General features: G+C 43.5%; 1 protein-coding gene across 1 annotated transcript in view; it reads left to right on the top strand.

Moving 5' to 3' along the window:
* The window catches only part of unc5cb (unc-5 netrin receptor Cb), a 180,919-nt gene that overhangs the window by 92,469 nt on the left and 71,931 nt on the right, over positions 1 to 16,519 (top strand). Inside the window, exon 3 of the mRNA XM_080756803.1 lies at positions 8,887 to 9,030. Coding sequence (XP_080612929.1) covers positions 8,887 to 9,030 — 144 coding nt within the window. The remainder of the gene's footprint in view (positions 1 to 8,886; positions 9,031 to 16,519) is intronic.

Raw genomic sequence — 16,519 nt, 5'->3', positions numbered from 1 at the left:
CACACGTCAGAGGCATTGAGATGTCCTATAGGCAGAACACGCGAGCAGACAAGGGGAGTGGATACACTTCACTTGCAGAGCATTTAATCCAGTTTAATGAACTTGGCCAGCTCCCTTCAACATTTCCAATTGGAAGACTGGATGAGGGTCATGGTATTGAAGCAGCCATGGTGGCGAACAAAGCTCAATTCCATCATACATGCAGGTTGAAGTACAATGAAACCATGTTGAAAAGGGCAGACAAGCGAGCATGCAGTGAAAGTCCTGATCAACAGTCAGAATGTAAACTCAGAAGGTCCCAACCAAGTCGGATTCCTGAAACGATACAGGACATCTGTTTATTCTGCAGACAGCCTGCTGGCAATGAAGGCCTTCATAGTGCTGAAATGTTTCGAGTAGACAAACGGGTGCGCGCTGCTGCAACCCTACTACAAGACACAGAATTACTTGGGCGACTTAGCGCTGGGGACATGATGGCCATTGAAGCCAAGTATCATGCCAGATGCCTAGTAGGTCTCTATAATCGTGCCAGAAAGGCTAACTTAGAAGGTCTTGAAGATCATGGCCAGGGACATGCAGCATCAAACTCTGGTGTTGTGTTTGCCGAGTTGGTGCTTTACATAGAAGAGGCCAGACAACATGATGGGTCAGCACCTGTATTCAAACTAGCAGAACTTTCCCAGCTCTACAAGTCACGAATGGAGCAGCTCGGAGTAGAGGTTGATAACAAGTTAACTCTACACGTCTGAAAGAGAGACTTCTTGCCGAGTTCCCTGATTTGCGAGCTTACACTAAAGGAAGAGATGTCCTGATGGCCTTTAAAGACGACATTGGCACTGCTCTTGCCAAAGCCTGTGAGCACGATATCAACAACGATGCTATGCACATTGCACGTGCTGCACAGATTGTCCGCCGTCACATATTTGGTGAGGCAAAACCATTTAATGGTTTTCCTGAACAATGCAAAGAGGACTCTGTGATAAAATTATGATTCAAACGGTTGATACTGATGTTGTGGTGCTAGCTGTGGCAGTAGCTCAAACCCTACAGCCAGAAGATGAGCTTTGGTTGGCTTTTGGAACTGAAAAGAATTTCCGATACTTATCAGCCCATGGAATTGCAGCAGGGCTAGGGCCTGAGAAAGCGCTTGCACTACCAGTGTTCCATGCATTGACAGGTTGTGACACTGTGTCAAGCTTTGCTGGCCACGGGAAAAAGACTGCGTGGGCTGTATGGGCTGTGTTTCCTGAGCTTACACATGCCCTGTTGAAACTGTCTTCAGCCCCAAATGACAAACCACAGGAGGTAATGACCACAATTGAGAGGTTTACTATCTTACTCTATGACCGAACCAGCACATATACAGAAATAGATACGGCAAGGAGGAAGTTATTTGCAAAGTGGCACAATGTACAATCAATCCCTCCGACCAAGGCTGCCCTAGAAGAGCATGTCAAGAGAGCAGTATACCAAGGAGGCCACGTGTGGGGTCAAGTGCTGGTGTCAACACCAGAACTACCTTCACCGTGTAAATGGGGCTGGTCAAAGACATCTGAGGGGGACTATGAACCCTTCTGGACATGTCTACCAGATGCAGGCCAGTCCTGTCCTGAACTTGTCTCTTGCAAATGTAAGAAGGGTTGTGTTCGAAAGTGCAAGTGCAAAAAAGCTCAGTTACAGTGCACAGCCCTCTGTTTCTGTGAAGGCGAGTGTGAATAGTGTTCCCTGCAATATACCCTATGTTTGGCCTCACTAAATGAGTCTTGTGAGATAGAAGGCAACATCTTAGAAATTCAAAAGTTTCTAATTCAGATTCTGCATCAAGTATAATGCATAGTTCAACACAGAGATCATCCATATCTAAAAAATGGCGGCCATTTTGAATTTTCAATGAAAATGTTCAATTATCAAAAAAACACATTACCAAGTACATATTGTAAGTAAATTCAACTATTTTTTTCAGCAATATCATTTTATATCCATCACCCATTAGAAAACAGTTGTTGCTGGCGGCCATTTTGAAAAATGGCTGCCATGGGCGCCATGATGAAAATTCAAGATGCCTCCACATCTAAATCTTTTGGTAATGCCTTTGGCTATAAGTGTACCAAATTTCATGCTTTTATCACAAACTGAACGATTGTTATGTATTCAGGAGCTAAGCAGCCGCACTATATATGGAGATATACGGGTGATCAGGTCCAGAGCAGAGGCTTTTGTGCTGGTTCTGGACAACTGGATTTCCGACGGACTCGACACCGGGCAATGCACTCCCTGTGGGGGTGTAGAACGCGTGTGTCGAATTTGAAGTCGGTGGGGCGAACGGTTCTCGAGTTACGCAGATTACAGATGTACACGCGTATGTACTGTACTGAGAGACTTGGTGCATTTATAGATAGATTATACCATCTTGTGCCAAGCTAAAACCTTTGAAAACTACTGTCATGACACTTGCGTCTTATTAAAATTACACACACATGATGTTGGATTGTTTGTGCCTGTAAGAGTGCATGAATATCACCCTTTTGTCTGCTTTCATTCGTTCTTCTCCCTTGCTTTAGTTTGCATGATAAACATATTGAACATGGAGTGCCGTGTTTTATTTTATATGTGTCTATGCCACATAAAAGCATCATTTTATTTAACACTTTCTACTACACACAAAGAAATCTTCCTTAGTATAATCATAGTAACGTGATGATCATGTTTTGGGGGATGATCACGTCACTTTACATGCTTGCCGGGGGTGAAGAGTAATGTGTGCCTGTGTCTACTGTAAAATAGTGGTCGGTAAGTTAGCATGTGCTGAACTCTGTGACCGGAGGTCTTACGCGCGTATGGGAAGTATGAGTATGGGAAGGCATTGCGGACTCCCTATTGGCTTAAAAAAATCACTAATTGCGCAGTGACTGAATATAGACCAGCTTGCTTCACAAGCTGGCAAAAGTGCATGAGAGTTGACTATCCTTGACAAGTGCTGTCATTATACATTTATATTTCATACTTCAATTATATTAGACCTTTTTGGCTTTTTGATACAAATGCAAATCTCCAACACACCTCTGAGGTCCCTGCAGTCCTGTGGCGTATTTCTGAATTTTTGCAGAGTTTTTACTTTTTACACAGTTTTTCAAGGACCTTTAGCCGTAGTTTTGAAATGTGAGTGTAAGGTGAAAATGATAGAAAGGAAGAGAACAAAGTGTCTTATATGTAATTTGTCTATAAAGGGCCTTTCCTTTTTCTTTTTGTACTGTGTACAAAAGAGGGGTGGCTGTGGCTCAGGAGGTAGAGCACCGACTCCTCCTGTCTACATGTCGAAGTGTCCTTGGGCAAGAGCCCCACGTTGCCTCCAGTGGTTGGCGCCATTGGTGTGTGAATGTGGGAAGTGAGGACTGTTGGACCTTTGTAAAGCGCTTTGAGTAGGCACGTAGTGCATAGAAAAGCACTATACAAATGCAATCCATTAGTATAATGTCGAAAATATTTTTCATTTTCTACTATCTCCAGTGAAAAGTCAGTATCTGCTAGCCTGCCGTCATCCGAACTATGTTAGTACACTATTTGCCCCCTAGTGTTGTGTTCGCGGTACTTTCATTGATCTGTGCAAACTGGCAGAGAGTTAATTATAAGTGGACGCAGTAATATACACCAGAGACGGCTGGTCACTCTCCCTGAGTTATGACTGAGGAGATCAAAGCGGAGTCCTCTTCCTCTGGCCTGGTAATCAGGGCACTTACCCCAGCCCTCCTTCTCCACCTCCCCATGACTCCTGGCCCTTCGGCCTGCCTGGCACAGATCAATAAACCCAGATAACGCTAGCGCTAAGGAGCTAGCCCGAGATCGCGCTAATGATCACATTAATAATGAATCATCTGCAATGAGGCGCCCCAGCCGGCCAGTCCTAAACTAGCCACCTATTAATGGGACATATTGTAGAATCATTTCTACTGCTAATGGCCACTCGGAGAGAGGCTGTGAAGTGGTCCCTCATCGCTGGCCCTAACACAGTGATTCTCAACCGTTTTAATTTCAAGGAACTTCCAGTTTGATATGCATTGAGTCCATAGACGCCCACTTGATGTGATTTCTATCTCTGGGACCCCAGTTTACACAGTTAAATCCTCAGGCTTAATTTAATTCTGAGAGCACGCACATGGGACCAAATGGCCATCATGGGTTCATTTGGTTCCGTGTGTATACTCTCTCACACCCCTGGGTGTCCCCGGACCCCAAGTTGAAAACCAGTGACCTAAAACATTCTCTTGCCTTGGATACCTCTTGATTTCAGCCTGGGTGGAATATCAGTCCCTCAACTTTTTTTATTATTATAATTTTTTAACGATTGTTATCATTGCAACACTACGCGCTATGTAGTTAGAGCAGCTAGCTGAGCAAACATATGATGTCATACTAGGATGAGGTCAGAGCACTTACATCAGAGCTCGGCTCCGTTTGCTAAACTAATCTCTGCACCCACCTTCTGATCTAAGCAGGATACGTGGAATTAAGTCCTCAATCCCCCCGCCCCCCTACATAATGTCCATGAAGTCATGAATGACTTTAAGACTTACGGTAATTCGGGTGCTTTCATTATTAAATTGCATTGCTTTCATGACAAAATCTAGGTACTTTCGACGTATCGCTTTGATGTTTGATGTCAAAGGATAAAATACAGAATTGAATAAGACATTTACCTGCCGTTGCTATTTTGGGCATGTCATTGTAGGCAAACGTGTATTTATTTATTTTTGCAAACAATGTACAGAATTTTTCTAAAACATCTCAAATAGCCGATCTACAAGGTGTCAACATGTCACAATGCGGCATATTTGTATTTGTAAATTTTGTACATTTGTAGCTATGAATTCATCGTATAACAGAATACTGTGTAGGGCTTAAGTGGTTCCGCTAGTGTATGGTGTTATCTATACGGTATATCCTCCCACAATACATAATACAACAACTACATATGTGATAATTCATAATTTCATCAAAGTAAAGCCAGACAGTCTGGGGCTAGAGCTAGAATACAATTGACAGACTCGGGCACACTTCCATATCCATGGAGAATTCATACCTTTTTATTGTTTCCGTTCTTGATTTTTCCCTCTGCAACTTTGTGTGATGTTCCTCCAACATAATTTCAGTCCATGACCCGTTCCCACGCAAACACACACTCACAGGCATTTACCACAAACCACGCACACACACACACACACACACACACACACACACACACACACACACACACACACACACACACACACACACACACACACACACACACACACACACAGAGACCACCTCCACAAGTCCACACATTCCCATCTCTCTCTCTCTGTCTGTCTTTCTCTCTCTCTCTCTCTCTCTCTCTCTCTCTCTCTCTCTCTCTCTCTCTCTCTCTCTCTCTCTCTTAAAGAAACATTACAGACATGCATGTAAAGTGCACACGGATACGTGCATGGACACGCTCAAGCACACACACACACGCGCACACACACACACACACACACACATGCACACACACATGCAGTAGCAGGAGTTGTTCGCCTGCCTGTCAGCACAGAAGTTTAAATTTTGCATGAGCTACTGTAGGCTGTTGTGTGTAGCGCCACTGTGCCGGGTGTCTGTGTCTCAGTACAGAGGCTATGTTAATCCACTCAACCTGAAGCAAAACGGCATGTGGAGGGTTTTTTTGGCCTTGCATTCTCTTCTAGAGCAGTGTTTCTCTTCTAGAGCAGTGTGGGATTTTGGAGGGGTCCCCAAATGACAGTGAAGTGACAATGTAAGGACTATATCTTTTTTTTTTAATAAATAAATAATAATAAGGATAATGATTAGGCCAGTTCAAATTATGATTATTGGGGGGTCGCGGCCTGACAAGTTTGAGAACTACTGTTACACAAATTTCACTGCCTCTAATGTTTCATCATAACACCTCTCTCTGTGTGAAACCTGTAAGAAATGTACTCATTCATCTGCATGAATAAAATGCACTGTAATATAATAAAATGTGCTGTTGAAATGCTATTATCTTCATGTAGAATGAAACTGCTGTTCTTAACTTAGTTAACACTTATGATGCCCAGGACGTGTTCACATGTCTTTAGGTCCTTTTTAATGATATAAAACGCCATCGCTAAAATCAAGATCAGAACGCTGATGTTCTGTCCTAATTTCTGACTTCATCATGCATCTCGTTTAGAATATTAACGCTTCTAAAGAGAGATCAGACTTATTAGCGCGAGGTAGTTATGGAAGATTTCACCTCACGGTTTTGGGGGGAAATTGAAGGCGGGGCTTTTCAGAGTAAAATCTGCCTCATCTGCTTGGAACTCTAGCGCCTTTATTCTGAAAAGTTCCCCATAAAAAAAAAGTGTTAATTAGTCAGTAATCATTCAAATCAAAAAAACTAAACAATAATGACCATCAGACTTGAGATTAACTGTGTCTGGCAGCTTCATGAATTAACCTATCCTATAAAAATAGCTACGGTATCTCTTCAAGACTTTGAATTGAATTGCCTTAATTGAAACTGACAGGCATAACATATCCCCACCTATATATGCTATACATAGTAACAATTTGGAGTGTGATGGTTTGAGACACTTGGATAAAATATCAGTGCGTTTGAAGAAGATGTTCACATTTCACAACCTGTATCAAGCACGTACTGTAGTGTTAATTAAACAGTGTCAATTACTCTTTTCTTTACTGTCTGGTATGCAAGATTTCAAGGATGAGGTTCACGTGAAGCTCTAAACTATTTGTCAAACTCGTGTGTGTCTGCCCAATACCTAAAACAGCCACATGGGCTTCACAAGGAAGAGCATTGTTATCTGGGGAGATATTGAATAATTCACACCTCTCATCCAACAAACAGACGTGTTGTACATGTCCACTTTCTATCCCTGCAGGATTCTTAACGGCACATTCTTTACAATCAATATTTAGTTCACAAGAAGTGCTCTAAAACCATGCCGTACCTTGCATTTTCCACTCAAGCCTCTTTGCACCTTCTGTTATACAACTAGATTTCACTTTCCACACGGTCAACAGTGAAGAGGTTGGGGAGAGAGAGGCCTAAAAAGGCGATGGGGGAAATGACAGGATGGAGGCGGTGGAACCTGTTGCGCGTCCTTTTTTTTTACACTTCCAGAGCACGGCCGTAGCTGAGTGGGTAGAGAGGCCACCTGGGAATCAGGAGGCCACTGATTCACCACTCGACCTGCTCGGTCAACGCATTGGAAGTGTCCCCGAGCAAGACACCCCTAACAGCTCAATCCGTGAGCTCTTCAAAGCTATCGGAGAAGCCATCAGCTGGGTGAAGGTGTAAATGCAATTTCCAGAAAATACTCAGTCCCTTACTGCCTTAAATTAGCACTCAGGATTTTGCTGAGACAACGCACATCAAAAATGTCATTAGCTTGCCTAAATGGCCGACTGATTGGGAAAGCTCCATATGCCTCAGAATATGTATGCATTGTGTATGCAAATATGTCCCACACTGTAGTAGTTCAGTTAGGTTAATCTGCCTTATTTCAGATTGCACCAATGCAGCAAAATATGAAATTATGATAGATTGAGAAAGGAACGGGGTAGATATTGAATTATGCATATATGATAATGATGCATGGTCGCATGCACTTGCTGTCACGTAAAGCTTGATTTCTACCTCGTTGTATGACAGTGTCGTGTCGCATGCCAAGAATAGCTCACAAGCGAAGGTGCAAGCGTGTTGATCTGCCATTTCTTGCCATGTGACACCACCGTACTGAGTATACTGTACATTAAGCAGAGCAATGAAACCAAATGGAAGCGCACAGGTCCATGTGGTTCCATTCGTACACTCTCAGAGTTAAATTGAAATTGAGAATTCTACAGTGTAGATTGGGGTCCCAAATAATAATAAATTGTTGCATTTGTACAGACCCGCAAGGGTTAATTTGAATCCTTGGTGGGCCCCACGGGAGAGAACTTGACAAACAGTGGTCTAATCTGCGCTTGAGGGGCAGCTGTGGATGGAGGCGTTTGTTCAGGGGATCATTTGTTTGTTTGGGTGCTGGAACCCAGATGAGCAGTAATCAGAGGAGTTAGCAAACAGGATTGTGTTACCATGACGCCGGAAATCCCCTCCCCAAAGGGCCTGGACTCAAACAGCTAATGTTTTTTTTCCCAGCCTGGCCCAGATTCTGGTGCTGAACCATTTAATGGTTCCCCCAACACACACACATGCGCACGCATCCATGCACGCACGCACACACGCAGTCACGCACGCAGTCACATGCATGCAGTCACACCTTACTGTATTGTATAGAATGTGATTGGGTTGTGTGCTGCGTAGACTTACTGTATTGAACTGTTTTAAATCAATGTGACAAATTAAGGAACACTTTTATCGTTCATCTGAACGCAGCTGATCTATCGGTCTGGACTTAGCATCGTCTAATTCTCAGAGGCAACGGTGACATGTTGAGATTATGGGAAGTTGTCACACGTGTGTGTGTGCGTGTGAGTGCGCGCGCGTGCGTGCCTATTGGTCTGCTCGTTCAGTCTCTCTCATTCTAACCCTTTCCCCAGGGCTGACTCACAGAGAGGACACCATCCATTCCACTTTATTACCCGATCAATTGCCTCAGATGGGCCTGTTTTAGCTCCACACCATCCCGTGGTGTGTGTGTGTGTGTGTGTGTGTGTGTGTGTGTGTGTGTGTGTGTGTGTGTGTGTGTGTGTGTGTGTGTGTGTGTCTCATGTTGATGCTTCTGTGCACTGATCCAATCTCTATCTGCGTCTCCCTCTCTCTCTCTCTCTCTCCCCCGCTCCCTCTCTCTGTCTCTGTCTCTCTATCTGTCTCTCTCTCTCTTTCTCTGTCTCTCCTCTCCGTAGGTCTGGTAGTGAGGGAGGCCAGCATAGAGATCACGCGGCAGCAGGTGGAGGAGCTGTTTGGTCCAGAGGACTTCTGGTGTCAGTGTGTGGCCTGGAGCTCTGCTGGGACCACCAAGAGCCGCAAGGCCCATGTCCGCATCGCCTGTGAGTGTTCTTCTCTCTCTCTCGCCTCCATCTTTATGATCCTTGTCCTGTCTCAGTCAAAGCCTGATTTATCCTTCAGTGTCGTGGGCCGAAGATAGCGGATCTACAGTACAAGCTCACGAGTTGACGCATCATACTGTATCACGACTCGTTGTGAGCATTTTTAGTGAGATAATATATAATAATATAATATAATATACCTTTTCTTTGTCTCTGGCTGTATGCAAAGGTGCTCTATAAAAAAAAGTTTGATTTGATTAGTCTATCAACCTACTCCCTCCCCATCTCGTACGGAGACCTGAGTTGGCATCAACCTGCCCGCCCATCTCGTACTTCCGAGTGGGAAGGAGCAGCATGCCTAGCTCACAAATGAAAACCAGGCCGCCCACTCAGAAAAACCGATCTTGCAAATGTCACCCTTCCAAAAACAATTTGTGCGTGCGCCTCGATCATGCTGCCACCGGCAAGATGTCGCCCTGGGCGGCCGCCCACGCCAGCACTGATGACATCTGATTTATACTGCAAAGAGTGGTAGTCAAACATTTTTACTAATATGGGACTGGAGTGTGTTTGATTTTGAGTGGGTAAAAGCCTGCAGTTGTGTATAAACTTGAAGAAACGGTGCGGAGGACAGGAACAGCGTATGTAGTATACACTCCACAGAGGACAAGGGACATGTTTATTCCAGTGTTCCCTCTTCTTTATGTTGATGGTCCTCGGATGCTGTTTATAGTTCCTGCTGGGAAACATGCATGCTTGTTTTCAAGTTTCAACTAATAATGGGGAACGTTCTGGCACTTCTATACGGTGCCAAATTGCTCAGTAAGTCTGAGAGTTACAGTACGTTTTAACAGCGGGTGACAGCCAGGCGAATTTTCCGTGCATTATTTGTCAATGGGACCCGACAACTACTGGTGATAACTGGCGATATAGCAGGCGAACAGGCGATGGTCAAAAAGTGGGCAGAGGAACATCGGCCGAAAAGATGAAAATAATTCATCTTTTAGGGCGACGTCGTCTGGCGATTGGGTGATAGCCAATGAAATTCAAGCGTCGCTCGCCGTTGTTCTCCCGCTGTTAAAACTCACTGTGAATTTCAGATTAGGGTCCCAGAGATAACAGGACAAAAAGGAGAAAAAGATATGCATCAAACTGATGGTCTTTCAAAAGGTTGAGAATCAACGGTTTAGACTCAGAGGATATACCTGTCAAAATGAGAAGGGTTATTTTTTCATTATTTGTCCGCTGGACACACTGCCAGTAAGCCAATGAAGTACCTCCAATCGTTTTCTTTCACATGTTCTGTGTATTTCTTCTTGAACTATTTAGCTGTAAATGTATAATAGAAGTAATCTCTGTCATACAGTAGCTGTGTCATGGAGATGACTCACGGCATAGACAGACCACACTTCCAGATTAGCTATTATTATTATAGACTTCACCAAATAAATGTATACTTGTGAAAGAAAACCATGAAGCTGCCTTGAAAACCCAGCAGAAAGTGGAGTCGTGGGAGAGTTTCGTCGTGACATTAGAGCTGTGTAATGCAACACAGATGTTTATCCATTGTTGTCTTTGTTCCCCCTGAAGGGACCCCTTTCATAACACCAGGCGGGCGTACATGTAGATGAGTGGGTAGAGAGGCCTTCTGGGAATCTGAAAGTAGCTGGTTTGAGTCCTGGCTCTCCCAGTAAACCGTTCGAAGTGTCCATGAGAAAGAAACGTAATCCCTAACAGCTCCTCTTGTATGCTCATCAAAGCAATATGAATAGCTATCAGCTGGGTGAAGCTGTGAAAGCAATTCCCCTTATTCTGGTGACCAAAAAAATACTCCCTTTCCCGTATTGACAACTTAGTTCATTCCGTGGTTGAGTCCTGTCTGTCGATGTCTTGTAACTGAGGCACTTTGATTGACACCGTGTGACGCCCACCTGCACTTGGTCGAGTAACCGCAGGTATTCAGGGTGGGAGAAGCTTTTTTCATAATGAACTTCGATCACATTGTTCTTCAATCCAGTGTGATTGGTGTTGTTGAGCGATGTCACTTGGCATTCAGTGTTTAGTGGTTGATATTTCAAGGCCATCTTCAGTGATGTCAACAGTCGAAAATCTCACCTGACACACTCTGAGGGCTGTAACTAGTCTGAATATACCTATCCTTGTACTATCTCACTGAAAAAAACAAGTGAAACTGGAAGTGATGACACAAAAAAATTAGCAGATAAAATTGGAACTTACCTACGGTATAAAAATGAAGCTGATAAATGGGTGCTGTCTCCTGATTGGTTGAGAATTTTCAACCCACCTGAAAATGTATTTTCTGTCACACTCAGAAGGTCCAGAAGGTAGATCGCAATCTACCAGTAGATCACAAAGGCTGTGCAGTTAGAACACATTACATGTCCCTAAATATATATATACTGTATATTTTAAAAAAAAAAATGGCATCTGCCACTTGAATTAAGCTGACTTGATTGATTAACATAAAATGGGCCTGGTTTGAGCTAACCCACAATGCAATGCTTTATTTTCAAGAGTCTTGCGCACAAACATCAGTAGCATTACAGTTATCTACAAAAACATTTTGAAAGTAGCTCTCAAGTAAAAAAAGTGTGGGCGCCCCTGCTCTATAGCAATAACCGTTTAACAAAAAAAATGTGTCTGGGTTGACTGAGTTGTTTGACCCATTTTTTCTCTCTAAAGGCTGCTGCTGGTCACCACCATATAAATTGCCTGTTCAGCAAGCATGCCTGGGAAATGCTGGAAATGAATGGGGTTCAATGTTCAACTACACAGTAGTGTTTGGAACTATTGGTCACAAAACAAGAGAGGCTCGCGAGGCTATGGCAAGTGTTTATGTACAAGTCTATATAGGAAACAACACTGTCAAACAATGTCAGATCGATTTTTAGTGGTCTCCTACTGAGGACCAGCTATATTGAGGGTACTGTGTGCAGTGTAAAACGAATTATGGTACAGTACGTACAACGTACGTGGTATCAAAAGCAAGTGGATTCAAGTCGAGTCAAGTTGAGCCCATACCATGCAGCCCTTGTAGTTGACATCTCAATTCTCTCCTCTCCTGTTTCTCACTGATCTGTACCACTCTCTAATTTTCATTCCTTGCTCTCCGTGTTCACCTCCCTTTGAGCACACCGGTAGCTTTTTCCCCAATCCCCATTTCTGCTTACACCAGTCCAGCCCCAGTAAGTCAGAAGCATCTCTGGGTCTCCCACTGAGCCCACTTCTGGTGCTCCACCCCCTATAATCACCCACCATGAGCATCCTGCCAGCACTAACCTATCCCTCAAATCACAATGGAGCCCTCTCCCCCTCCCATTAGCTTCTGCTGAACGGATTAGCTTCTCCACTGGGCTAGCTCTCTCTCCAGGCAGGCTGCTTGTCAGAGACAGGCTTTATCCACCACGCAGACTAATGGAAACTCTGGGCTTGTTTTCCTCTCCTCTACCGTCATCTAAAGATCCACTTTAATCAGCGGCAGACACAGTGTGACACTGTTGCTCGAGTTGAGTGGAAAAGCTGCATGCTATGGGAAAATGGCATTCCCATGCACGCGGTGTGCGCGTGTGAGTGTGAGTGTGTGAGCATGTGCGCGGGTGAGAGAGAGAGAGAGAGAGAGGGAGGTGAAGTGTGCGTGTACACATGCGTTCAAGCGTATACATTTGTCAATTGTCTCTGATATCAACATGTTCTTGTGATGTTGATATGAGATTGGAATACCTTGCCTCTTCACATCAGAGCTGCCCAGTCCATAATTACCTTAAAACTTATCTATTCTCCCTAGCCCTGTCACTTGAGGTAGCCTTGCTCCCCTCATTTGTGCAAATGTCTGCTTTGTTTGTGCTTTTTGGACTGCAAAAATGTGTCTACATTGCATTGGTTATTTTTTTGCTTCTATTTCAAATTCCTGCTTAAGTTTGTATGTTTTGATGGTTTGTTTATATTGCATTGTTTGCTCTCTTGTTTTTTTTAACCTGTACAGCACTTTGGTTGACCTGGTCATGATACGTGTGCTATATAAATAAAGTTGAGTTGAGTTGAGATTACCTATATTACTATAAAAATACATGGATTCATTCAAGAACTTTATTGTGACCAAGTTGTTTTTTAGTGTTTAAGTGAATGGACAGGGATACAGAATTAATGAATCAGGAACAAATGAGCAAAGGAATGCATACTTTTATAACAATGGTAACTGGTTTTTCCACCACTTCAATTTAAAAAGTTAAATTAATAATTGGTTCTCACTTTGGTGAGTCTCTGTACTTTGTTATTCCATGTTTAACATCTGCGGTAGGTGAAGTAGTGAATGGTTTATTAACCACTTATATAAGCCTTAACCCATTTTATATTTTAAACGTTTTTGAAAACTTTCACATACTGTCTATAGTCTAATGACATGCCCAAAATAGGGACTCCACGTGGAAAGTGGTTGAGAGAATTGAATTGAAATTGAATTTGAGAGACAGAGCGACGCACGCACGCGCGCACACACACACACACACACACACACACACACACACACACACACACACACACACACACACACACACACACACACACACAGAGAGAATGTGTTAATATACTGAGCCTGGTGTAATTTGGCATGACGAGCAGCCAAACACATCTACTTAAGGTAATGCTTTACAGATGTATATATGTATCTAGGTCCCGCGGTGGTTGGAGGTATTTGTGTGGTGAGCAGGGAATGGTGTCACTCCCACAGGAATGTCTCCTCAGCCTTTTCCCCTCTCTTATTCTGTGCTGTTCCAGGGGTTCACTGGCCCTTTAGGGGACCGGGGACCTCCAGGGTTCCTTGAGGTTGTTCCAGGGGTTCACTGGCCCTTTAGGGGACCGGGGACCTCCAGGGGTCCTTGAGGTTGTTCCAGGGGTTCACTGGCCCTTTAGGGGGCCGGGGACCTCCAGGGTTCCTTGAGGTTGTTCCAGGGGTTCACTGGCCCTTTAGGGGACCGGGGACCTCCAGGGGTCCTTGAGGTTGTTCCAGGGGTTCACTGGCCCTTTAGGGGACCGGGGACCTCCAGGGTTCCTTGAGGTTGTTCCAGGGGTTCACTGGCCCTTTAGGGGACCGGGGACCTCCAGGGTTCCTTGAGGTTGTTCCAGGGGTTCCCCGACTAAAATGTTTGATTGTTAGGAACCAAATCGTCCCCTAAGGCCTGCATTAAAAGGGATTTTGCACTTTCAAACATGTTTGGGGTCATTGTAATGTCTAGTTGGACGTCTACTACGTGTTTACAGTGCAAGTGTATTCAGTATTTAGATATTTTACATTCATTTTTTCAGACACGACCCTTTTTTAAGGGGCGCTAGCCCCTTCTATAAACAGATTTTGTCCCCACACGTCTCAAGATTTGCCATTGACAATGAACGGAGAAATGACGTCAGAATTCCGTTAAATATGATGTAAATTCAAAACATTAAACGCCATTGACATTGAAGGGAAAACTTACGGCATATGCAAACGAGCAAATCAGCTAAACAATCAAATGTTGGTGGGTGCGCTTGGCCAATAAGGGACCACCTGACAAGAGCGACCCTCATTTATTTCATAAATAACCGGATAGAAATGACGTTGTAGTGAATGTTTCTTTCAGAATGTGTGGGCCATTTTTTTTTTGATGCTGATGATACTGTATGCTTACGATTTAGGCATTTATTATATAAAATATTTAAAAGGGAAAAAAGTAACAATTTGAAGATTGTTGGCATGCCATTGGAACGTTATTTTCCTTATTTTCTTTTGCCCTATTCAACAGTGTTTGTCTCAGTTGGTGAAGAAAAAATGAATTATTCATTCCAGCTATTTGACTGAGATATTAAATCTAGCTGGACCGAAAGAGGGCGACAATAGATGAATTCTGTGTTTGTTTACCAGTGCGTGTGTGAGTCTACCATGCAGTAGACAGGGCGTATTTAGATCGTTGAAGCAGTGCGGTGAATGTGTGATGCTTTCACGTGATGTAAGAATATTATGTTGTTTTCTTCTTCAGTTTTAATTTGGAAATTATATTCAAACAATAACTGCTTGGGTCCAAAAATTCAGAGAAATCTGGTGGTCTTTGTGCGATATTATAGTAATTTATTTGTCTCCATCTCTTTCTCTCACCCACCCCTTTATCTCTCTCTCTCTCTCTCTCTCTCTCTCTCTGTGTGTGCGTGCAGTATATGCCCAAATGCATGTCCTCTTCTCATAGTCCCTGAAGCTATGACCCTGAGTGGTTCTCCCTTATCACAGAGTACGCTATTCAATCTTTTAATTTCATAGTAGACCTTTTATGGACATTGCTTTCAATACAACGATCATTATTTCAGTTTTTATGGCACATTGAGATTCTGTCGAGGTATTACAGCACATTCCCCTGAAGACACACAAACTCTTAGGATGAACCTGGGAAGGGATTGTCATGGACATTTTTATTTCACGGTTCATTTTTGTGAAGTAAAAGTGAACCTTAAAATGGCTATGGGTGGGGCACACCAGTGTCCAGTAGCTGACCGTTTAGTGCGTCGACCACATAATAACAATGTCCATGGTTTTGATTGTGGCTTTGCATGCCCACCTCTCTCTGATTATGGACTTGGATAAATAATGCAAAAATGTCTTACTAAAGAGTGTGTGTGTGTGTGTGTGTGTGTGTGTGTGTGTGTGTGTGTGTGTGTGTGTGTGTGTGTGTGTGTGTGTGTGTGTGACGTGTGTGTGTGTGTGTGTGTGTGTGTGTGTGTGTGTGTGTGTGTGTGTGTGTGTGCGTGTGCGTGTGCGTGGAATAGTTTCCAATGAAATGCAGGTCCTCTAAATTGGACGGGTGATGAAATCAGCTGAAGTTTGTCCTCAATCCTAGAAGGTCAGAGTTCAGGCTGTCAGTCTCGTTACTACACATGGTGAAGCCTACTTAGGGAAATGAAAAATACACGAAGGGTTGGAGAGGATATTAAACCTGCTCAGAAATGCTCACCATGTTGACTCAACCACCCAGTGTTTTCGTGATGGATCTGCTGTCGCTTCTGGTTATGGTTTGAATCTGGATTTATATGGATTAAGGTTTAGTTTTAAAGCTGCTACTATCTGGAGCTTTTATGTCCTACGAGGGATTTGAACCCTGGTCAAATCTCTATTAGCATACTCTATCATACAGATTGATCAAATATCATTTTATTCATTAAAATAAATTCCAGATTTCATTTTAATTAATACGTTGTAGATAAGGTTAGGCAAAGTTACTTTGGTTTGGATAAGTTTGGTTTGGATTAGTCTCAACAGGTTTAGCGTACTACAATCCCATAACACGTAGATGTGCACCCTCGCCAAAGGCGTATCTTTTTTACGTCCGAGCATAGACGTGGTAACGCCCCGCCTGCCTCTGATTGGCCTACCGACACTGCCAGCCTTACCAGAGTTTCCTCCGAGGTGGAAGATACATGCTGGATAGTACAATCTCATATACCGTAATAC

This window comes from Protomyctophum bolini (genome assembly GCF_963924005.1).
Source record: "Protomyctophum bolini genome assembly, chromosome: 22".
In the NCBI taxonomy this organism is placed as follows: Eukaryota; Metazoa; Chordata; class Actinopteri; order Myctophiformes; family Myctophidae; genus Protomyctophum; species Protomyctophum bolini.
Note: the sequence above shows the minus strand (reverse complement) of the source record. Positions and strands in the feature narration are given on the sequence as shown.